The sequence below is a fragment of the Salvelinus alpinus genome, chromosome 37, assembly GCF_045679555.1.
Source record: "Salvelinus alpinus chromosome 37, SLU_Salpinus.1, whole genome shotgun sequence".
Taxonomy (NCBI): Eukaryota; Metazoa; Chordata; class Actinopteri; order Salmoniformes; family Salmonidae; genus Salvelinus; species Salvelinus alpinus.
The window spans coordinates 8,125,307-8,150,524 of NC_092122.1; the positions used below are offsets into that span (position 1 = coordinate 8,125,307).

Below are 25,218 nucleotides of genomic sequence, written 5' to 3' on the forward strand. Positions count from 1 at the left end.
AGATCTCTTCTTCTAGCCATGGTAATCAAAATAATGGGCAACTGGGCATGACCCTAAGCATGATGGGATGTTAATTGCTTAATTAACTCAGGCACCACATGTGTGTGGAAGCATCTGATTTCAATATACTCTGCATCCTTCATTTACTCAAGTGTTTCATTTATTTTGGCAGTTACATGTACAGTGCAATGTCTACAGAATGAATTATATTTGAATCCCCACACCACTCCACCCCTCCCTCCAGCCCACCTCCTGTCGCCCAGAGGGGGGGGGGGATCAGCTATAGTTTTAATACTCCCATCCAGAGGTCCTCCACTGTCACTGTGTCATCGACCGACCAGGCAGAAAAAAGTCAATTAACTAACAGTGATATGTCCTTCATATCGATCGAACTGGGCCCCATGCTGTGAGTTTAGTGTGAGGTCACTAAGATATGACAGCCGCTGTCACCAACCCTTGTCCTGGGAGAGCTATAGGAAGTGCAGGTATTTGTTCCAGCCCAGCACCCTGATTCATGCATTCCATAATTATCAAGACCTTAGTTACAGTAGTTGAATCAGGTGGGTTTTAGAGCTGGGCTGGAATGAAATCCTGCATTGTACATACTAGGGGGTAGAAGAGAGGCTGTGTATCTAACAGGAGTGTGTGTGTCCAGGGCTGGAGACCAGTGTTTCTCTCCACAGGTGGAGTTACACTCTGCTGGTCTGTATTAGTCTTGCACAGATCAGATGGCTCCTGACAGATCCACGATGGCGTGAAATGGAGAGTTTAACAGGGTGTCACTGTGCCAGAGCATAGCCCTGTGTGAGCTCCAAGAGCTCCTAATGATGACATCACCCCTGTTAATGAGTGGGCCAGCTGAGTCCATCTGAGGGAGAGGGGACGGTGAAAGGGTACTGTCTATCCATTATAAAGAGAAAGAAAGAGAACCGGAGAGGGAAGAGAGGGAGAGAGGAGAGACAGGGCAGTATGGTGAATCCGTCTACAGTCTTGGGAAAGGGCTTCTGTGAGAATGGTTGCTGAATACTGATGTGTGTATGTGTGAGTGTCCACTTAGGTAACGTAGATAAAAAATAAAGCGTATAGGTCACGTTCATTCGACCCCTTTGGCTGATGTGTGTTGTTTGGTGTGTTGATACCACAGCAGAAAGCTCTGTGACTCCTTGGCACTGGCAGTCCACAACACTGGCTAGCTCTACAGGGAAGGACAGTGTGAGAAACTCAGAGGTACGGCCCATTAGTATTCGGTTAGAGTAGTTGTCTAAAGACACAAAGGGGAGGAAAAAAGGAGAGATAAAGAGAAATGGAAGAGAGCGGGAGAAAGAGGGAAATATATATAGAGAGAGGGGAAAAGACAAGTGATAGAAGGAGACGGTGAAAACAGGCAAAGTGCAAGAAACAATTTCAAAATGCTAATATTTCTCCCATTCTTCTCTGTCAGGCTGGCCGTGAGAGGTAGAAAGAGAGAGGTTGGGAGAATGTAAAATAGTCTGTTGTTATAGTAATCATTAAAAGCTACTTTCCCTGCCATCCTTTCTGTCAGACCGTGGTGTCCTATGAGACTATAAAGACTGAGAGGTGCTCTGTCAGAGGAGCAGACAGTCTGTCTCTTTCTCTGCCGCCGTCTGGTGGCTCCCTCCGCAGGGTGTGGTCTCGCAGTCAGTCTGCGTGGTCCAGTCCCGTGTGGCGCGAACTCGGGACCTCTGCCTCCCAAACACATCCTCCCTCAAGTGTCTTAGCTGATCACGCCACCTCAAAAGCCAGCTAATGAGGTGACGCAAGCGGGACCTTTCTTTCTTTTACAGCGTTACACCTTCGTTTGCATGAGGAGGGCCAAGGGCTGGTGGACATTGGGTCCAGAGTGACAGCTTTCTGTCTGCAAGCTGTGTAGAGACTTCTGTACCTGGATAGACACGGCTTGGGCTGTTCTGAGGAGGCCAGGGGACCTTGGGTACGACAGGAACAGGTCGATATATGTCAGCCATTACTCCTTAATACTGCGCTGTGCTCTGGGTGTTCACAGAGATGTTGCACAGCCAGGAGCATGGATAATGGAGGAGCACCATTTTCACCACCCACTTACCCAGATCAGAGTGCTGACCTCTGCCAGCTTGTGAGAGCGTGGTTCACTAAGTTGGGTCACCTGCAAGAAGAGGTTGGGTAGAAATCCGGGCAGCGACATGGTGGAGGATTCCTCCATAGAGTCCACCAGGCTGCTGCAGCACGTCCATTCTGCACTACCACGCTTGTTGAGAGAGATTCTGGGGATTAAGCAGAGACTGGACCGCCGGGGGAACACCAGGAGGGTGAGGGAAATGATCCTATAGTTCAAGACTCCGGAGCTGGGGGCCTTTTGCACAGCCAGGAAAAAAGGCTCTGTCTGCGGTGGCTGTGATGGTGGCTAAGAAAGAGCATCTGCATGGGCTGAGGGCTACAGGGTGGCCGGGGGATTTGGGACCCGGCTATTCTCTGAGAGGATGTTGGCGCTACCCTGTGTAAGCCACCGATAGAGAAGTGTACTGATGATCTACGGGGCTATCGCTAACAACAGATACGTGTCGCACCTTGATCCATCAGTGGGGGGGGTGTTTGTTCTGGAGGGGGGGGGGGGAGACAGTGCAGCATCTGTTGTTTTCTTGATCCAGGCTGTCCTTGGTGGTGATGTACAGGGCTAAGGTTGGGGTTGACTCTGTCCTTGGTGGGTGATGTACAGGGCTAAGGTTGGGGTTGACTCTGTCCTTGGTGGTGATGTACAGGGCTAAGGTTGGGGTTGACTCTGTCCTTGGTGGTGATGTACAGGGCTAAGGTTGGGGTTGACTCTGTCCTTGGTGGGTGATGTACAGGGCTACGGTTGGGGTTGACTCTGTCCTTGGTGGGTGATGTACAGGGCTACGGTTGGGGTTGACTCTGTCCTTGGTGGTGATGTACAGGGCTAAGGTTGGGGTTGACTCTGTCCTTGGTGGGTGATGTACAGGGCTAAGGTTGGGGTTGACTCTGTCCTTGGTGGGTGATGTACAGGGCTAAGGTTGGGGTTGACTCTGTCCCTGGTGGGTGATGTACAGGGCTAAGGTTGGGGTTGACTCTGGACCTGGTGGGTGATGTACAGGGCTAAGGTTGGGGTTGACTCTGTCCTTGGTGGGTGATGTACAGGGCTAAGGTTGGGGTTGACTCTGTCCTTGGTGGGTGATGTACAGGGCTAAGGTTGGGGTTGACTCTGTCCTTGGTGGGTGATGTACAGGGCTAAGGTTGGGGTTGACTCTGTCCTTGGTGGGTGATGTACAGGGCTACGGTTGGGGTTGACTCTGGACCTACATGTTGGAAGGCCTAGGAAGGCGTAGCCAACAGGTGAAGGGACTGCCTAGTAAACTACCTGTTGGGGCAGATACAAATGGCAATGTGGAAGACCAGGAAACATGAGATGCAGGGGCAGGGTGTACGGACCCCAGAGCTGTGCTGCTGGGGCTGGTGCGGGCTCGGCTCACACTGGAGCATGTACAGTATATGGGGGCTGGTGAACCGTCTGGGGGACTTTGTAGGGGTGTGGGGCATCAGGGGAGTTCTATGTACAGTAGATGAGGAGTGGGATAAGTTAAAATCTTCTAGGTACGTTAAAATGAAGTAACGTTTTTTTCTTTTAATGATGTAACTATTGGGCCAGTAAAGGTCTTAAAAAAAAAAAATTGCTCTCTAAGTTGAGCGGGTGATGGAGATGTCCCTAAGGTACTGTGCCAGGAGGATGTCTCTCTGAAAGTAGGACACAAAACAGTAAAACAAATGTCTTAGTGATACCTGAAGAGTACTGTAGGACTGTATGAGTGAGTGGCACAGATTTCTGGGGGCACAGATTTCTATGTAACACCTGGACTATGAGTGAGTGTAAGTGGTTAGAGACCTCTGAATGACAGGAACATCTGTCTGTGATGAGAACCAGCGTGAAGAAGTGGACTTAAACAGACCCAGTTTCCTGTCGCAATGTTATAATGACACACACACACACACGTCACACACAAGTCACACAGACACTCACACACACACCTCAGACGCCACAGTCTGTTATTGTCTGTGGTATTGTTTACTTTCTGTCATATTGGAGATTCCAGGAAACGTCTCCAGTTGATCATCAATATATCGAGAGGCTAGTATCACTTCCATGGTATACGATGTAATCTAATGTCATCCCCTGTGCTTTCTCTCTTCTCTCTCTCTTTCTTGCTCTCTCTCTCTCACACACACTCTCTTTCTCTGAGACGAGGACAAACACAAAATAGAGCGACAGTGTGAGAGAAAGAGAGAGAGAAGAGAGAAAGCACAGGGGATGACATCAGATTACGTCTCAGACAGTCTGCCTCTCTGTGGAAACCAATACCAACCTGCGGGTTTGAACTGCCATGTTTTCAACCGGTTCCACCTTGTAGAGGGGCGGACTTCAGAACCAGCAGCTGCGGTTTGATCATTCCATCACTACTGTCACCACCATCTTTTGGATGAGGACCGTAGACTGTGTTTGACTGCTTGACCAGGCATCCCTGAGTGTGTCTGTCTGTTGGAAAGAGCCCTAAACCCCCCATGTGCTCTTAATACCTCTCTAGACTAGAGCCCTAAACCCCCCATGTGCTCTTAATACCTCTCTAGACTAGAGCCCTAAACCCCCCATGTGCTCTTAATACCTCTCTAGACTACAGCCCTAAACCCTCCCATGTGCTCTTAATACCTCTCTAGACTACAGCCCTAAACCCTCCATGTGCTCTTAATACCTCTCTAGACTACAGCCCTAAACCCTCCCATGTGCTCTTAATACATCTCTAGACTACAGCCCTAAACCCTCCCATGTGCTCTTAATACCTCTCTAGACTACAGCCCTAAACCCTCCATGTGCTCTTAATACCTCTCTAGACTACAGCCCTAAACCCTCCCATGTGCTCTTAATACCTCTCTAGACTACAGCCCTAAACCCTCCATGTGCTCTTAATACCTCTCTAGACTACAGCCCTAAACCCTCCCATGTGCTCTTAATACCTCTCTAGACTACAGCCCTAAACCCTCCATGTGCTCTTAATACCTCTCTAGACTAGAGCCCTAAACCCCCCATGTGCTCTTAATACCTCTCTAGACTAGAGCCCTAAACCCCCCATGTGCTCTTAATACCTCTCTAGACTAAAGCCCTAAACCCCCATGTGCTCTTAATACCTCTCTAGACTACAGCCCTAAACCCTCCATGTGCTCTTAATACCTCTCTAGACTAGAGCCCTAAACCCCCCATGTGCTCTTAATACCTCTCTAGACTAGAGCCCTAAACCCCCATGTGCTCTTAATACCTCTCTAGACTAGAGCCCTAAACCCCCCATGTTCTCTTAATACCGCTCTAGACTAGAGCCCTAAACCCCCCACGTGCTCTTAATAACACTCTAGCCTAGAGCCCTAAACCCTCCATGTGCTCTTAATACCTCTCTAGACTAGAGCCCTAAACCCTCCATGTGCTCGTAATACCTCGCTAAACTAGAGCCCTAAACCCTCCATGTTCTCTTAATACCTCTCTAGACTAAAGCCCTAAACCCTCCATGTGTTCTTAATAACACTCTAGACTAAAGCCCTAAACCCTCCATGTGATCTTAATACCTCTCTAGACTAAAGCCCTAAAGCTTCTCTGTGCTTCTCCCTCACTAGAGCATCCTAGCAGTATGTCTGCTGACTCAGCCTCTTCCTGTAAATGATGTCATTTATTTATCTTTAGAAGTAGCAGAGACAGTGTCCTCTCCTCTGGGGGATAATATAATGAGACACTTCCTCTCATCTCATCTCCTCTCCTCTCACCACTTCCTGATATCAAAAATCAGGAATTGCTGTCAATGACTCAGTGTATAGCAAACTGAAACATGCAAACCAGGTGACCAGTTTGTAAGCGTTGGTACCGTTAGTGTCACTGTCCTTGGTGCTGAAATATTAAGTCATACTGAAGCGTTAGCCCACGGATGCAGTTCAACATGATCTCTATCCCATGGAATGTCTGTTCGAAACACTGCTCATACAGGCTACCACACAACTGAGTCAATGTTTCATGTTGGTTAGAAGTGCACTACACAGGGAATACATAGGGTCTCATTTGAGACATAACCACACTAGGATAATGTCTGTCCTAGCCAGACAGAGACATAACCACACTAGGATAATGTCTGTCCTTGCCAGACAGAGACATAGCCAACACTAGGATAATGTATGTCCTAGCCAGACAGAGACATAGCCAACACTAGGATAATGTATGTCCTAGCCAGACAGAGTGCCTCGAGAGAGGCTACATATTGGGATTTGCAGCAAATAAAAAGGCTTGGTGGCACCGTGGCTTGTTCTGCTCTGCTTTGTAACGCCCCATCTGTCTCTAGTCAAGCGGGGAGAATGTTCTACTCTACTGTCAGAGGAAATTGGATGACCAGCGTTAGGGTAGGCATCCCAAATGGCACCCTATTTCCTATATGGAGCCCATATGGCTCTGGTCAAAAGTAGTGCACTATATAGGGAATAGGGTGCCATTTGGGAATCAAACTCAGCTTCTCTTCTCCACTTAAAGTGAGTGGCTGCGATAAGAGTTGATGCCATTGTAATGAAATTGTAGGGGGACATTGTTTCGTTTAGGATGACATTTACTCAACCCATAGAGGTGTAAAAAAACAATGATTTAATGTGGCTTTTAACTTGATGTATGCAGTCGTCGTGTAAGTTATTCCTCATACATTTATATAGGTATGACCCACCTCTTTGACCATAGATTGGTAGACCAGTTGCTTGCCATGGGTAATATACAGTTGAAGTCGAAAGTTAACATACACCTTAGCCAAATACATTTAAACTCAGTTTTTCACAATTCCTGACATTTAATCCGAGTAAGAATTCCCTGTCAGTTAGGATCACCACTTTATTTTAAGAATGTGAAATGTCAGAATAATAGTAGAGAGAATGAATTATTTCAGCTTTTATTTCTTTCATCACATTCCCAGTGGGCCAGAAGATTACATACACTCAATTAGTATTTGGTAGCATTGCCTTTAAATTGTTTAACTTGGGTCAAACGTTTTGGGTAGCCTTCCACAAGATTCCAACAAAAAGTTGGGTGAATTTTGGCCCATTCCTCCTGACAGAGCTGGTGTAACTGAGTCAGGTTTGTAGGCCTCCTTGCTCGCACATGCTTTTTCAGTTCTGCCCACAAATGTTCTATAGGATTGAGGTCAGGGCTTTGTGATGGCCACTCCAATACCTTGACCTTAAGCCATTTTGCCCCAACTTTGGAAGTATGCTTGGGGTCATTGTCAATTTGGAAGACCCATTTGTGACCAAGCTTTAAGTTCCTGACTGATGTCTTGAGATGTTGCTTCAATATATCCACATAATTTTCCTCCCTCATGATGCCATCTATTTTGTGAAGTGCACCAGTCCCTCCTGCAGCAAAGCACCCCCACAACATGATGCTGCCACCCCCGTGCTTCACAGTTGGGATGGTGTTCTTCGGCTTGCAAGTCTCCCTCTTTACCCTCCAAACATAACGATGGTCATTATGGCCAAACAGTTCTATTTGTGTTTCATCAGACCAGAGGACATTTCTCCAAAAAGTACGATCTTTGACCCCTTGTGCAGTTGCAAAACGTAGTCTGGCTTTTATATGGTGGTTTTGGAGCAGCGGCTTCTTCCTTGCTGAGCGGCCTTTCAGGTTATGTCGATATAGGACTTGTTTTATTGTGGATATAGATACTTTTGTACCTGTTTCCTCCAGCACATTCACAAGGTTCTTTGCTGCTGTTCTGGTATTGATTTGCACTTTTCGCACCAAAGTACGTTCATCTCTAGAAGACAGAACGCATCTCCTTCCTGAACGGTATGACGGCTGCGTGGTCCCATGGTGTTTATACTTGCGTACTATTGTTTGTACAGATGAACGTGGTACCTTCAGGCATTTGGAAATTGCTCCCAAGGATGAACCAGACTTTTCTGAGGTCATGGCTGATTTCTTTTGATTTTCCCATGATGTCAAGCAAAGAGGCACTGAGTTTGAAGGTAGACCTTGAAATACATCCACAGGTACACCTCAAATTGACTCAAATGATGTCAATTAGCCTATCAGAAGCTTCTGAGCTTCTAAAGCCATGACATTCTTTTCTGGAAGTTTTCCAAGCTGTTTAAAGGCACAGTCAACTTAGTGTATGTAAACTTCTGACCCACTGGAATTTTGATACAGTGAATTATAAGTGAAATAATCTGTCTGTAAACAATTGTTGGGAAAATTACATGTGTCATGCGCAAAATAGATATCCTAACTATAGTTTGTTAACAAGAAATGTGTGGAGTGGTTTGTGGACATTCACATTTGTGGAGTGGTTTAAACGAGTTTAAATGACTCCAACCTAAGTGTATGTAAACTTCCGACTTCAACTGTAGGCGCTGTATTTCTCTTTACTATGTACTGTACTTGCATTTGGAAATCCAGCTGAAATTTTATGTGCTTTCTTTATTAAAGGACACCTTTCATAAAAAGCTAGCATATAGTGACATCTGACATAGTGTATGATTGTGTGTGTGTGTGTGTGTGTGTGTGTGTGTGTGTATGTATATATATATATATGACACGCGTGTTGGCAGGTGAAGGGCAGTGTATCATCATCATCATCATCATCATCAAACCACACATGACCTTTAAACCTTCAAACGCTGGAGAAAAGGTCTCGTCCCTTTTCAGTTGCAAACAGCTTCAAAACAGAATATATGACAGTCATAAACTACACGACATCCAAACATTCCTCAGTATCTCCAATAGTTCTGATGTTTAAGTATGCGGAATCTGTTAGTTTACACAAATACATCTCTGTGCAAAATCATGACTCTCTCTATTACAGTGTGGACACGTGAGTCTGAATCCCACCGCTGAAGCTGAACTAATAGCCTGTGGTAGTCCACTGTGGAGTCCCTGCATGGCTGTTTCTGTAGACTGTACTTATTCAGTGTCCCTGTAGGGAATATTACGATTGTCTTTCCTCTTGTCCGACTTTACGTTAAGTGCACTTAATCCTATGTATTTACATGATCATTATATTTAGGGTTAGGGTTAGGTTTAGCACCACATCATTTAAAGTGCTTCCACACCGAAAAGTGAGTAACGTGCTATGTTCGGTGTTCTGCTTCTAGAAGCTCAGAGGGGAGCAGGATTCTTTGCCTCTCTCCATTTTGTGTGTGTGTGTGTGTGTGTTAGGGCTGCACAATGAATCCCCCCCAAAAAATGCAGTTAGATGTTTTTGCCAATATAATGCAGCCCTACTGTGTGTGTGTGTGTGTGTGTGTGTGTGTGTGTGTGTGTGTGTGTGTGTGTGTGTGTGTGTGTGTGTGTGTGTGTGTGTGTGTGTGTGTGTGTGTGTGTGTGTGTGTGTGTGTGTGTGTGTGTGTCTGTGCCTCAACTGGTTTCAGTCTGACCCTGTGGGGTTTTGTTATGCTGTCTGCAATGTACACCAGACCAGACTAAGTGGTGGAAGAGTTTCAGATGGTGGTTGCTCTTTGCCTATCAATATATGTTATCGAAGTCAGAAAATAACATTTACATAACCAGGACATCCTATGATGTGATTCTATGCTACTGAAACGTCATAACTTCTCTCTCGCCCCTCATCTGCCCCTCCCCAGGCATTTGGCCAGACCTTCTCCACCCAGCGTAAGGTGGCTGCGGACGGGGAGACCAACGAAGAGACCCTCCTGCAGGAGTCAGCCACTAAGGAGGCATACTACATGAGTTGCCTTCTGGGGATCCAGTCAGAGCTCAAACAGAGCCGGGCCGTCACAGTCAACACACAGGCCGACAACGAACACCTCAGTACCCTGCTGCAGGAGCTCAGAGAGGTGAGGCATCAGGGGTTAGAGGTCTCTGAGACTCTGTTACAACGATGCTTGTACAAACTCGAACCTAGTCGCAGGGAAACACAGCAAGCAGAGGTAAGGGTAAATCCAGATCTTTACTTAAAGTCTTGACAGAAACAAGGCAACAGTGCACTAAACAAAACCTAGGACCTAAGCAAGGATCCAGGCCAACAGAGGAACCTAAATACCCAGGCAACCAGGTGAACAGAGGGGGAAATCAAACACAGGTGAAACCAATAAGAAACAATCAGGGTAACCTGGAAACTAGAAACAAGGTAAGGGTGCCCTCCAGCGGTAACCTAAGGAAACACACTCAAAATAAAACAAACTGTGACATACTGAGAAAAGTGGGTACTTACTATATGCATGTATGCACAGTTATTGGTGGTGGTAGGCCCACTATTTGATCTTAAACACGTTTTAGTGTGTGTGGCTATCAATGCCAATCGGTCAATCAATAAAATGTATTTACGGTGTCCCAGGCTATAAAGTCCTTTTCATGTCAACGTTTGTCACAAAATGCTTTACAGTAAATCCTTGTTGTGTTTGATAGTAAACCAGTCCTGTGTTTTTTTGTGATAATAACCACATGTCTTGTGTATTTGATAGTAGCCTGGGTTGTGTGTGATAACTAAAGCCCTGGTGTTTGTGTCTGTCCTGTAGAGTAATGAGATGTTGGAGCTGCAGCGGAGCCGGATGAGAGAGGAGATCAGGGAGTATAAGTTCAGAGAGGCTCGACTCCTACAGGACTACACTGAGCTGGAGGAGGAGAACATCACCCTGCAGAAACTAGTGTCCACTCTCAAACAGAACCAGGTGAGAGAACACACAGTACATACACACGCATGTGGTTGCACACACACACACACACACACACACACACACACACACACACACACACACACACACACACACACACACACACACACACACACACACACACACACACACACACACACACACACACACACACAGTATCCCCATCCTTAACACCACATGATGCCTCTCCCTCTCTGCTTACCTCTTCCTCCCCTCCCCCTTTCCACTCCCTCCTTCCCACCCCCCTTCCTCGCTTCTTCCCTCCCTCAGGTGGAGTACGAGGGGTTAAAGCATGAGATCAAGGTTCTGGAGGAGGAGACCGAGCTGCTGAACAGCCAGTTAGAAGACGCCTTACGTCTCAAAGACATCTCCGAGGCCCAGCTAGAGGAGGCCCTGGACTCCCTGAAGAGCGAGCGGGAGCAGAAGAAGCACCTCCGCAAGGAGCTGGTCCACCACCTCAGCCTGTGTGACGTCCAATACACGGGCAGCGCCCACCTCACTTTCACCTCAGCTCCACCTAGTGGCACGGCTACGCCTGTCTCCGCCCTGTCGCCCAGCTCAGAGGAGCCGGGCAGGTGTAACGGGCATCTACATGATGGAGGGTCAGGAACTGGGACGGGGACTGGTTCGCTGCCCAGGGCCAATGGAGAGTGTCGGGGAGCGGGGAGGAAAGGAGAGGGGATGGTGTCGGATCTGTTCAGTGAGATGAACCTGACAGAGATACAGAAGCTCAAGCAGCAGCTGCTACAGGTGGGTGGAGAAGTACAGTTCACTCAGTTTGAATGAGTAGAGTGGAGTTTCGATAGCCTCTAGAGTTTGGTGCTCAGATTTCTCAGTGTTATAAGCATGTAACAATGACACACAGGAGGATATCAGAACACTTTGGCAAACATAAACATACTCATTCAAACTCATTAATGTAAACATAAACAGTATTACAAAGTGAACACATGTACACACCGATACTGTACAAATGAACATGTCCATATCCCCTCAGCAGCCTCATATTGTAGATGTGGGAATACGTGTTGAATTATTCAGTGAGAGAGACTGCTGACATAACCTCACTGCATGCAGATCTCTATTCCTGTTCTCTCTCTCTCTCTCTCTCTCTCTCTCTCTCTCTCTCTCTCTCTCTCTCTCTCTCTCTCTCTCTCTCTCTCTCTCTCTCTTTCTCTCTCTCTCTCTCTCTCTCTCTCTCTCTGTTTCTCTCTCTCTCTCTGTTTCGCTCTCTCTAACTCTTCTCAGTCTCTCCATCTCTCTCTGTCTCTCTCAGCCTGCCCCTCCCTTTCTCTGCCTCTTTTAAGACTATAAATAATACAGTTTATCCCAGCAGTCAAATAAAGCACCAGTGAGAAGTTGTGGGAACAGTTGTTACTGAACCACTGGCTGTTACATGGACTCTAATCTAAATGTCCGCCATTTTGTTTTATAGTGGGTGTCTTCTCTTCGGTAGTTTCCTCCAGCCCAGTGGGCCAGTGAGATGAAGATGCAGTAGGATGTGTGTGGGGTTGATATGTGTCCAACCATTCACTGCAGTTCCTGTAGGTGAAACTGCATCTCCCCACACATTCCCTCAGCCTCTATCCGATTGGCTGGACTGGAGGAAAGGCTTATTTATATCCTCACTGACACACTAGACTATCGATTCACCCTCAGTAGTGTGCAAGGTGTACTGTTCCCTCTGTAGTGTGCAGGGTTTAGGCCCTGCTGAAAAAGACTGCATAGACCAGCGTACATTTCAAGCTGGTCCATGCTGGTATTTGCTGGTCTATGCTGATTAGTGCTGGTCGGATGCTGGTCAAGCTGGTCTGACAAGAATGGTCTAGCTGGTCAAGCTAGTCTGTCCAGCATGGTCTAAGCTGGATATGCTGGTTTACTAGGATAGTCTAGCTGGTTTTGCTGGTGACCAGCCTTCGCTGTGTTTTGGACACATACCAGCTTATGCTGGTGATGTTGGTATGCAAGTGACCAAACTGGTCCATGCAGGTCTAGCATGGTCTAGCTGGTCAAGCTGGCCTGACCATGCCCATCCTTATTACACTTCCCAGCATGCTCTATTGCAGTAGATTTTTTTTTTATTGTTTGTTTCAATATCTATTTTGTTTGTTGTGTTTTTGCATGTACATTGATTGATTGATTAATATTATGCTACACAAAGATAAATAACATACATTTTTCTAAACTAATACAATCTGTTAGTTGGACTTATTGCACCCGTTACTGAAATGGCTGTTCCAGTTCTGAATACATGTTGTGGGTGGAGAAAAGGTACAATTATTGGGTATCCCCACACTGGCTGGATTCCAATAGGAATTAAACATCACTTTGAAAGCCAGCATGATATGACTTGATGCTGGTTTTGCTGAAGGCTGGTCACCACCTATGCTTGTCTGTGCAGTTTTTTTTCAGCAGGAGGGATGTGGTGGACTGTGCTGAGTGTGCAGGGAAATGTTGCAGCTTGTTTAAGGTTATGGGGCTGGAGATAAAGAATGCTACTAGTTTAACAATAGGCTGAAAGTCGCTGTGTTTGTGTGTGTGTGCGTGCGTGTCCATAGGTGGAGCGAGAGAAAACAGCACTGTTGATCAGCCTGCAAGAGTGTCAGACGCAGCTGCAGCATACACAGGGTGCCCTGAACGAGCAGCACGAGAGGGCCCAACGCCTCAGCGAGAGAGTCACCGCCCTCAGGCGCCTGCACCGGGAGGCCCAGCTCGCCCAGGAGGCCCAGCACGACCAGGAAGCACACCTCAACCGAGAGGCCCTGATGGAGCAGGGAGAAGAGGAAGAGGAGGAGAAAGAGAAGGGATTAATACACAGCAGGGGCCAGGCATTCTGCCACCAGACCCCGGGTCTGGAGATCCTCCAGTGTAAATACAGGGTGGCTGTAACCGAGGTGGTCGAGCTAAAGGCTGAGCTGAAGTCGCTGAGAGAGAGGTACAACCAGTGTGTGGAGGGCGGGGTGGAGGAGAGGACGCGCGGAGAGGCCCAGCACAGATCTCTGGAGCAGCAGGTGGGGAGGCTGGAGAGGAGCTGCCGGGAAGGCAGGGAAAAGGTGGGGGGCCTGGAGACGGAGCTGAGAACAGCCAAGAACATGGCCAGCGAGAGCCAGGGGGCGCTCAATGCAGCACAGGATGAACTGGTCACCTTCAGCGAGGAGCTGGCTCAACTTTACCACCACGTCTGCCTCTGTAACAACGAGACGCCCAACCGGGTGATGCTAGACTACTACAGACACGGCAGAGGACTAAGGAGTATCAGTGCCTCGCTCAAGGGTGACGACACCCGCGTTCTACTCACGCCCCGCCTCGCCCGGCGGCTCGCAGCCGTTGCCGCGGCAACCTCGTCGTCCGCGGCGGAGTCTCGTAGCCCCTCGGAATCTCCATCCAAAGAGCGGTTGTCAGGAGAGGGAGGCCGGGACGGGGGGAGGGACAGGGACAGTCCTGTACCCCGCACCCCTCCTACGGGCTCCCCCAGCATCAGTGCCTCTTCCTCATCTTCATCATCATCGTCGCCTGCGGTAGAGCCAGCTGGAGACCTGCGTAGGGAACCCATGAACATCTATAACCTCAACGCCATCATCAGAGAGCAGGTGAATCATTTGAATAAACATGTCAAACTAAGCATTTGCCATACTTAAACACAATATAATTTCACAATTCATAATACATTTACTAGCAAGCACATATCATTACATCTTTGTTTTCATTAGCAGTTGAAACCTGAATCAGTTTATCACAGTTTGTATGCCAGGTGTCACCTTTAACCTTTCAAATGGTCATCATGAAGCTAACAGACACAGATTTGAGTGTATATGACAACATCAGCTAATGTTCGCTAACAATCTCCCTTGATGAACATGCTGTAGGTGAGGCACCTCCAGAGGGCAGTGGACCGGTCACTCCAGCTGTCCAGACAGAGGGCTGCAGCCAGGGAACTGGCCCCACTGTTTGACAAGGACAAAGAGGCCTGTATGGAGGAGATACTGAAGCTCAAGTCCCTGCTCAGCACCAAGAGAGAACAGATAGCTACCCTCAGACTGGTGCTCAAAGCGAACAAACAGGTCAGACATGGACAGGGTGTCCAAAACATGGATGACTATGAACTTGGATTAAGCGTCACGCTGGTCATACGCTGTCTAACACGACCTTGCTAGAATCTACTTTGAGGCTGGTCACGAGAAATCTCCGAAAGCTGTAGATGGTTCTCACACAAAGCTAGCAGGCTACAGTAGCCATCGAGATATATAGAGTATACAGAGGCTGCTGTCACAGTCACACTAATGTCCTCACTTGGAAAACAATTGCAAATTCAAACTCCCTTGGGGAAAAAATGTATTCAGACTTGGGACTTTCTGTTTAAATAAAGGTGAAAGAAATGTCCCTGTTCCCTTGTTCTTACAGACTGCAGAGAATGCCCTGGCCAACCTGAAGAGTAAGTATGAGAATGAGAAGCACATGGTGACAGACACCATGATGAAGCTGAGGAACGAACTGAAGGCCCTGAAGGAGGACGCTGCCACCTTCTCCTCGCTCAGAGCCATGTTCGCCACCAGGTGACTATTTCTCTCCTCTCTCTATCCCTTCATCTCACTTTCTTTTATTGACTTCTTGTTGTTCACTACCAGGTGAGAGACCAAGGACCAGGGATAGCTTGTTAAAAGGATAGACTAGTTCTACATCCTACCATTACTATATCTCCTCCGCTCTCTCCAATCTTCTCTCTCTCTCTCTCTCTCACTTCTCTAGTTCTTCTTATCATGTTATTTCTTCTGAATCCATCTCCACCTACGCTGTGTAACCAAAACTTTTGTTTTTTGCAAGCACCCAACCCCTCTCCTTGAAACTTCTCAGGTGTGACGAGTATGTGACTCAGCTGGACGAGATGCAGAGGCAGCTGGCTGCGGCGGAGGACGAGAAGAAGACCCTGAACTCCCTCCTGCGGATGGCCATCCAGCAGAAACTAGCCCTGACCCAGCGTCTGGAGGACCTAGCCTTCGACCAGGAACAGTCGCACTGCACCCGCGGCGGCAAGGTGGCCCGCATGAAGAGAAGCACCCCCAAAGTAAGTCTTGGTCCTCCCTCCAGCCCCACCACCGGCTCTGGCGCCCCCTTAAGCCTGACCTCTGCTACTACAGACGCCACAGCCCTAGCTCTGAGCTCCCCTACGACACATCATAGACACCCTCTCAGCCCCTTCTCCACGGCCCCCTCAGGCCCCACAATACCAGGCAGTCCCCCCTCCCTGGAGGCGCCCTCCTCCTCCTGGACCCCTCCATCCACCCCCCACAGGCTGGCTCACACCCAGTGGGCACTGGGTGTCCGGACGTTAGAGGTCGACTCCCATAGTTTTAGTTTAGAACGTAGCAGTACTGGGCTCTCCAGGCATTACTCCTCAGACACACGGCCGTCTCCTAGCAGGGGTGCTCAGCCTGGCTCGGCCCCCTCCTCCCCCTACCGTTCTCCCATACTGGGGTCTCGCCGGTTGACATGGAGCTCCCCTCGAACTCACCCCCTTACCAACCTGACGCGTACCTCAGCCCTTTATACCCCCTCTTCTTACACCCCTCCTAGTTCCTATACCCCTTCTAGTTCCTACACCCCTTCCTCCCCATATACCCCCTCCGGTTCCTATACCCCTTCATCTGCTCATTACTCTCCTTCATCATATATCCCATCCTCTTCATACACCCCCCACACTTCATATAGCCACACCAGCAGCTACAGTCCACTCTACCCTAGGTACTACGGTTCCCATCGGCCCCCTCACTGACACTAAACTACAGTTCCCATAAACCTCCTCACTGACAACACTACAAATCCAATGCGTCTCCTCTCTTAACAGAACTACAGATTCCATTGGCCCCTTCCCAGACACTAAACAACAATTCCCATCAACCTCCTCACTGACACTACTACAAATCCCATCAGCCGCTTTAATGGCGCTAAACCAATGACTTAAATGTAAATGTAAATGTAAACTACATTTCCCATCAGCCCCTGTGGGAGTGGGTGGGGCTCACAGAGAGGAGGACAGACTGGTTTCCTGTTTCTTGTGCCTAAGCCTCTGGTGTTCGATGCAGCGTGTGGATGAGGCTCTGTATCGGCGTGAATGTTCAGACTGACTCTGCTCAGGGATTTAACACAACATGGAGCACAAGTGGCCCTGCCTTCCTCTTATTCACAGACTGTTGATCGGTCTAAACTACAGGAGAGACAGGACACTTTTCAGACTATACATACACAGTAGTTTTGGTCTTGCCCTTTAAATCAAATCACCATCCACACAAGCAAGTGAATATGTGTGCAGGACCTTACCGCTGTTTGGAAAGACAGATGAGAAGGACATTTAGGTTAACTGGACATTTGAAGGAATTTGTTCAAATGTTGGACTGAGGTCTCCACAGATCAACCACTTGACAGTGTTATTCTCTCTCTGTTTTTAATGAAAATCACACAGATACTGTAACCAAATGTCATTCAAAGCAAGTACTGGATAAGACAGGTCAATGATTGTGGATTGTTTGCTATTTGTAATTGTTCAGTTATTACTCACAGCTCTGTAACACTGTCCTCACAATGTTATTGCAATCATCCTCACATCTGCTGTGTAAACCTGGCACATATTTAGAGTCTAGCACCACCCATTGGCAGTTTGTAATATCACTGTATATTCAGAACTTAGACTGAAGACTTCCGTCGAGGTTGAATATCATATTAAACCTGTAACATAAATGACCTGGAATCAGCACACCATGATGGTTTTAATGATAGCATTATGAGACAGAGCGAGATGGGTGATTCTGGGTTTCATATCAGTAGGCGAGACAGACAGTGAGCTGTGTCTACGTAGCACCCCTAGTGCCTCGGAGGGTAACTCCAGAGGAACACAGCAGCATAGATGGATGAATGTAATTAATAGATAGAAAACTCAGGAAGCTGACACACACACTTTTCAACTGGGGTTCAACAAGGATGTATTGTTAACCAGAATTATCATTACACTGTTATAGAAATATAGACAAACATTTGAATGACATTTAGGCTATGGGTTAGTTAGTGTGGAGCTACTGTATGATGCATAGATGGGATTCCACAGTTTCTGCACACGTGATAGTGTGTCACCTGTGTATGTGTGTGCCTTAACAACTATAGCACCTGATCAGTGCAACGACAATGACTGATCAGACATCATTTCTATCAGCTCACTGCTTTTCTTTCACAACTCTTTTTTTCATGCCAACAACAACAGTTTTCACATTGTTTTTTCTTTGGCCCTATCCAATAGGTTAGAATGGACAATAACAAAGCCTTGCCAGATGATCAGCGTAAGTGTCTGTAAACAGTGCTCTTGATGAGGGATACACTGCTACTGGGTGTTGGCCAGTGAGTAGGCTTTGCCAACTTTGGCCCAATCCATGCACAGTTTGGTTTTGACGGGAAGAACTAAGGGGACGTGGCTGACGCGCAAACCGATATTTCATTTTTGAATTGGTTAAAATTAGGTTATGAGTTTGGTTAAGGTAAGGGTCAGTTATAGATTTTGGCTAGTTGGGCTGTCAATGGGATGCTGGTCAGAAAAGTCTCCTTAGTCTCTCCCTGTTTTGACTCCCCTCTCTAGTATTGGCCCAGTCCAGTCTCCCCCTCCCCCACCAGTCCCAAGTTTGGAGCCCAGAGTACCACAACAACTCTCTGTCTATACTCTAACAATCCCAGTCTCCATTGGTTCAAGTGATCTACATATACCCCAACATTTTGTTATAACATGCAATATGGAGCAAAAAAAACGCATTTGACAGGACTCCTCTTAGCTACTTTGTTGACAACGTTAGGTGAACATTTACATTTTTTCCATAACAGAAATACTGACTGTTCTTGCACTCATTGTTGGGCTGATTGAGCTGGTTGAATGTTTTTTTCTCCAATAGTCATCTAATGGTGACTGTACAGAAACACAATGATCACTGTAGATTTGGCGTGGGAACCACCTCAGTGACCTTCACATTTTTATACATGGAGTTTGTATTACTCTGCTTAATTTATTACGCTACATCACGTTAGCACCATCTACCTGCCTTGGCACAACACTGTATACCTGTTACTTTGAGCAGAACACATTTGTATTTGTAGTAAAGTGTAGGTTATAATATGGAACATTTCCATCGTTGGGTAAATTAGCTGGATATAGATCTTTTCTGCAATAAGGGAATGAAAAGTGAAGGATTGTCAAATATCAAATAGATGCTAGGGGTCGCTGTCTTAGCTTCTCAAGAAAGGAAACCAGTGTGACCTCCTCTCTGTGAAACCCTCCTCGTTCCGCCCGACTCACACGCTCCAATACGCACACATCACACACACACACCAAACTCATTCCAGTTTTCGGTCCCGCTACATCAAAGTTCCATCCGTACATGCAAGAGGCTCTTAATCCTGTCAAATGCGTTGTTCCTCCTTCTCCTTTCAGATTGATTTGTTTCCCACCAGGTCTATTGGCCTGTGATTTCTCCCTCTATGTGAATACAGTGAATGCCATTTTCCTCCTCTGCTCTGTTTCAGGAGTCTTTCATAATGTCAAACATTGCCAATCCCTGTGCTAACGCCATATCCATTTCCAGGCAGACTGTTAATAGTTACCACTGATTGTCAGCCTGTTAGCTTTTGAGCACTTTATATGCATGTGTATATAACACAGAGTATTGGAAAGCTGTATGCTGTGTACAGTGCTATGTTCATACTCTTCGTATATACTGTAAATATCATGTATAAATGACCTGTATTTTGCGTGTCGTCGTCTTTTCTGTTTTGAGTGGTCTTGAACATGTCTCTCATGTGTTCTCCTCTCATGGGTTTGGGAGGAATGCTTTACACAGCCTGCTCAGTTATTGCACAAGCACACGGGTTCATCATAGCATACCGTAAGCGTACATTCCGTTGAACAGTACAATATATCAAATACATTCGTTTTTAGGCATTTGAGACTATTTAAGAATAGGAACATTCTGGCAGAAATGTCGAATGTGCTTCTTGAAAATGCTGACACTGGGGTGATTTTCTTTGGTAAGTAGTCTGTATTTTTCCCTTCCTGGATATGATCATCTGTGATGTCCCCTACTCCCCATTCCTGTCACCTCTCTACAGTACTGTCTCTCCATCTAATCTGTCAGTCTCTCATAGATCGTCAGAAGTCTGCTGCCACAGTGCCGCCAGTTTCCTCACAGCTAAGGTGGGAGAAGGCCTCCCAAGCCAGCAGGTAAACAAATTAGACCAGTACAGGCTAAAACTAGCCTGAATCCCAGTCTGTTTGTGCTATCATGCCAACTCCTCACTCATTATTTTGTAAGTCGCTCTGGATAAGAGCGTCTGCTAAATGACTTAAATGTAAATGTAATTATCATGCCACAAAGAAACAATGAGTTGGCAAGAGCACAAACAGATCTGGGACCAGGCTAAAACTTTACATGGGACTGAAACGTTGCATGTGTTTAGAGTTTAAGTACATTTTTCCATGTAATTTTGCTTGTACAGTGTAACCAGGGTACAGCATCAGGAAATCAATCCTGTGTGTGTGAGTTTTTTTAATGCTTTGACCTAACATGACCTACCATTGTAAATCATCACTGATACCTCCTTTTGTCTGTGAGTAATCGAGGTAGATGTCTGAGATCTTTGTCAGGTACAGTGTATCTCCTGTTATCTCCGCTCCTCTTCCTCTTGTCTTCTGGTTGTCTCTGGTCATGCTCCTCCCAGATGTAGCATTGTGTCAGGTATCCAGGAGCACCGAGCTCACTGCCCGCTGAGCAGCTACCGCAGCGGCCCCCCACGAGTGCCTCTCCTTTGGCTCGCCCAGCCGCCTTGTCCCCCTGGTCCTCTATAAACCTGGAACTACTACACCCTGACCTCGAACCCCATCACAGGACTCTGCAGGGCAGAGCCAGAGCAGTGCCTCTCGCTGTGGAAGAGAAGGACGACGCTCACAAAGACTTATAAGAGACTGTCTGACTGAGGGTTTGTGGGAGAAAAGAGCGACATGCCGCCATCTTTGCTACCAAGCTAGCTATTAGTCCTTGTTCATCATGTCTTTATCTATGGTGTTTTGGGGGTTGTTGAAACATTCTTCTATGTTATGACCAGTGATGATTATTTTGTTGGGGTCAAGAGGTGGACAACTGTTGGGTTTTGCTGAATGTATAGCTAGCTAGCTGTACAATCATTGCCGGTACCATACAGTATGTAGCAAACGCCAAGGTGGCAGAGGACAAAGCCATAACTGTGTATTTGAAATGCATGTAAAAAGTATTAGCTTTCACGAACACAGATTGTTTAAGTCATTTTCTTCTCTTTTCATCGCTTGTCCCCACTCCTCACCAAGATCGTAGCTTGTTTTTTATACTCTATGGAATTGCTTTAAAACGCACTTCGCTCACAGATTGTTTAAGTATACCCTACGGTATATGAATATGTTTCTATTGCACTTTTAATGTGCACTTTTAATGTGTTTTACAGGATAAGAGATTTACAAACATTGTAAAGGCTGACAGTGTTTGTACCATCATCGTCCTTCCTTGCTTCTACAGTATCTATGTTGAAACATCATCTTCGTCCCAAGTGACACCACATTCCCCAAAGTAGTGCACTACATAGGGAATAGGGTGCCATTCGGGACGTACTTTTCATCCTTCCTCTTTCTCTGAAGGCCTCAATCAACCTCCTGAATAACAAGCACAAACTGACCAATGCATTCCAATACTAGCTGTGATTGACTGTAAACCCCACTGGGTTAAATAATGATGTTGAAAGTAGATCTCTATCCAAGATTGCCTTTTGTTTTCTACAACCTGTATATGGAAGTAACCATGCTGGATCGGAGTGTAGACAGCTTTCACTATAGAATAGTAGTACTAGTAGCACTGTAGTGGTAGTAATAGTAATAGTAGAGGTAGTTGGCAGTTTATGCTGTACTGTATTCAACCATGATGCTATGTATCCTAACCTAGAAATACCAATTTTGAGCTTTTCTCAAACCACCACCCAGCAACTTTTAACCATCTATATAAAACGTCCACTCAGTCACAGCTCAGAGGCGTGGCAAAATGGGATGAATTCACACACCTCAGCCTGGCTTTAGACAGAACATTCTGTTTCTACAGGATCTCTGACCAGAACTGTGGTTGCTAACTGCAGCTGGGTTTCAAAAACATTGGGTTTTGACATGCTTTTGTGTTATTCTGGTGAATGCTGTCTGCTCCATTCCCACGAGGTTTCTCAGACATCACATGAAGCAGATGAAGGAGAAGGAAGGGGTTTTGTGTAACCAGCCTGAGACTGTATTAACCCACAGAGCTAAACCCCTACGCATTAGTTTGGGAGAGCAAACTGGCTTTGGAGTCCAATGGCGAGAGTAAGGTAAAGGGGATATCTAGTCAGTTTCACAATTGAATGGGTTCAACCCGAAATGTGTCTTCCGCATCTGTTTAGCGGATGGTACAGTTAACAGTCACAATGTCTCAATAATGAGGATATCAGGAGTATTCTGTATGTTGTAGCGCTGTGGGTCGCTATGTCTATTTTCCCCACCATATGTATTTCTCCCTTATCTGAAGGTTTCTTTAAACGTATCAGATGGTTCAAATACCATTGAAGGTATACATAGGCCAACTGGACATACAGTAAGCTATGAAGAAAATGATGATTGTTAGAAGCTACTTTTTCTGTACCTGGAGTGTATAGTACTCAGGGCACAAAGATGAAGCACTGAATGTGTGTCCCATAATAAAGATTAACGGACTGGTTTGCACAATTTCAACACTACTCGACAACTCAATAAAAACCATTAGACATTCTGACAGCAATATATAAATGTATGGTATCTTTCAAATCATTTTTATTGCATATTTAACCATGTAAAGCCTACACTTCAAAGACAATAAATCCCCCCTAATCTTATAGGGGACTGCTAAACACTTATGCATATTTTTTTTTTTTACATTACCATCAACACCTTTAGGAAAATGGCATTAGAGTTTCGGCCACCAAAGGCTCACAGGGGGCGGAGGGTTTATTTGTGTCAATGTTAAGATCTATCGGATTCGACTTCACTGATGGAGATTCATAGCATGTGGAAATTTGTATTGGACTTTTGGAATTTGGTACGCCTATTTACGTTTTTGTTGGAGGAGCAGCTCGGTAATTAAGGTTACCTGCGTAAATCCCTCCGGCGCCTCGAATCCGATCTCTATTCACGATCAAGGGAACAATACGTTGTATAAAGGTTATTATTATAAATCATATTACCATGTTTGACGGTGACCTGATGAGGGGGGAGAGTGTGAAGGCCACTCATCGTGAGACGGGGGAGTTTAGGCGGACGGCGGTGAGGAGAAAGTCGAAGGAATACCGCGGGAGACGGAAGGTCAGCCTTCTCCAACTGCAGTTGTTTTTGGAAACGTTGAGTGGGTGCGTCAGCGCAAACTGAAGTCGAGCCAAACTGAAAACTCCTTCTTTCCCCTGCACAAATCTGACTGGAGGTTGCCTGTGGCTCTCTAGATTTAGTCTACATAGTGCTGAAGCCATAACAGAGTGTCTGGGATGTCTGCCAAGGCATTGACTGAGTACAGCTGACTGGTATAATATGTTACAGTGATTTACTGTCCCTTACACGCTAATGCACTGGTTTATTGTTTGTGAAGATGTAGTGGAGATAACAGTATTTCTCACCATGTTTCCTCACTGGACAATAGCTTCATGTTAATGTTATTGCCCCCAGTAATAAGCTGGAGACAGTAGGTCCTAGGTCAGAAGTAATATCAACCTAGATAAGATGTTAACCAAATACTCTTGAGTAATTGATGGAACTGTTTTGATACCTGATTTCACTCAGGAAGCTCTGCCCTTTACACTTCCCCTGACAAGACAGTCACACACTGACCACTCAGTCAGAAAGGGACACTCGCTGATAAGCAGTGAGTGGGTTTGGGTGTGTATGAGTCTTCGAGACTGATGCAGGACTCAATTCAAGAACAGCAGTGGTGTGTGTGTGTGTGTGTGTGAGCGAAGTGCTCTTGTCCTCTGGAATGGTGTATGTAAGAAGCGAGGAGACATTTGTCAGAGACAGACAACACGTGTGGATTGAAGTTGTGGGCTTTTTCTTGACCAGAAACATGCATGTTGGTCCTGGTCAGTCCCTGGATGGGAGACCAGATGCTGCTGGAAGTGATGTTGGAGGGCCAGTAGGAGGCACTCTTTCCTCTGGTCTAAAAATATCCCAATACCCCAGGGCAGTGATTGACACTGCCCTGTGTAGGGTGCCGTCTTTCGGATGGGACGTTAAACGGGTGTCCTGACGCTCTGAGGCCATTAAAGATCCCATGGCACTTATCGTAAGAGTAGGAGTGTTAACCCCGGTGTCCTGGCTAAATTCCCAAGCTGTCCCTCATACCATCACGGTCACCTAATCATCCCCAGCTTACAATTGGCTCATTCACCCCCGTAACTATTACCCCAGGTCGTTGCTGTAAATGAGAACGTGATCTCAGTCAACTTACCTGGTAAAATAACTGTAAAATAAATAAATAAAAACACTGTTCGTTCAGTTGGTTTACTATTTCACAGTGCCATTTAAACTAGCTAACTAACATTAGATTTAACTGGCCACTGTATGACAAACACACAGGGTTTGAGTGTGTGTCTGTGAACACAAACTGTGCCAATACTGAAGAGTCAGCGTTATTAGGCTAAACTCATGTGTTGGCAGTTGGCACTTTCCATCTAATGTTTACCTAGCCTGTCTGAGTTATCATGCCACTCCTTATCATGGTAAACAGCATGACCGAGTACATGGAGTGGAATGTTAGCCTGAAATCCAGAACCTGTTTTGCTAACTTTTACCCACTTCAAAACAACAAACGGTCACTTTTGTCGTCCTCTCCTCCTCAGTAGACACCGACTGCAGTCTGTTGGTTAAAACATGTAGCCTATTATCTTTCCAGTGACGTAAGAATGACTAGAAATGGTTAACACGTTGAGAGAAGTGAGAATGAAAAGCAGTCAGGTGACCGGGAGAAACGCCATCTCAGCAATGCGTGGGGAATTTGGCTCTGTTTCACTCTGATTCCTGGCGTTGTTAATAATATCAGTGAGCTTGGCATCGTTTTTGTCCAGGAATGCAGTTGTTAGTCTTTCCTTTCTCCTGCCATCATTGGGGAAACTCCTGAAAGCACTGGAAACTCGTAGAATAAGCGAGCTAACGACTTCAGTGAAAGAACAATGTCCCCTTATCGTAATAAAAAATGGGGCCGCTTCATTTACAAAGGAATTCAGAGGCACCACATTTGGAGTAGAGAACGGTCTAGTAGTGAGGTGACAGACCTGCCCAAACACCTTTTTTTTTTTGAACTGTTTATTCAGTTTTACAGACAATTCACTCATTAATCAACACAATTTAATCAATATAATTAACCAAAACACAAAGCAGCCACCCCGCTAATGTTCCTGTAAACAGCTGAAGAATAGGGGTTGAGA

The 25,218-nt window shown here is 46.3% G+C and overlaps 1 protein-coding gene across 3 annotated transcripts in view; it reads left to right on the forward strand.

Moving 5' to 3' along the window:
• The window catches only part of LOC139565632 (protein bicaudal D homolog 1-like), a 34,457-nt gene extending 11,796 nt beyond the window's left edge, over positions 1-22,661 (forward strand). Inside the window, exons 2-10 of one of the 3 annotated variants that reach the window (XM_071386089.1) lie at positions 9,655-9,867; positions 10,549-10,701; positions 10,975-11,454; positions 13,263-14,294; positions 14,571-14,765; positions 15,106-15,257; positions 15,556-15,766; positions 19,866-19,951; positions 20,449-22,661. In XM_071386089.1, the coding sequence (XP_071242190.1) occupies positions 9,655-9,867; positions 10,549-10,701; positions 10,975-11,454; positions 13,263-14,294; positions 14,571-14,765; positions 15,106-15,257; positions 15,556-15,766; positions 19,866-19,951; positions 20,449-20,575 (2,649 nt within the window). In that variant the 3' untranslated portion in view covers positions 20,576-22,661. Of the gene's footprint in view, positions 1-9,654; positions 9,868-10,548; positions 10,702-10,974; positions 11,455-13,262; positions 14,295-14,570; positions 14,766-15,105; positions 15,258-15,555; positions 19,483-19,865; positions 19,952-20,448 lie in introns of those variants that run through there. The other 2 variants (XM_071386090.1, XM_071386088.1) reach the window with 2 other exon arrangements.
• The last annotated feature ends 2,557 nt before the right edge of the window (positions 22,662-25,218 follow it).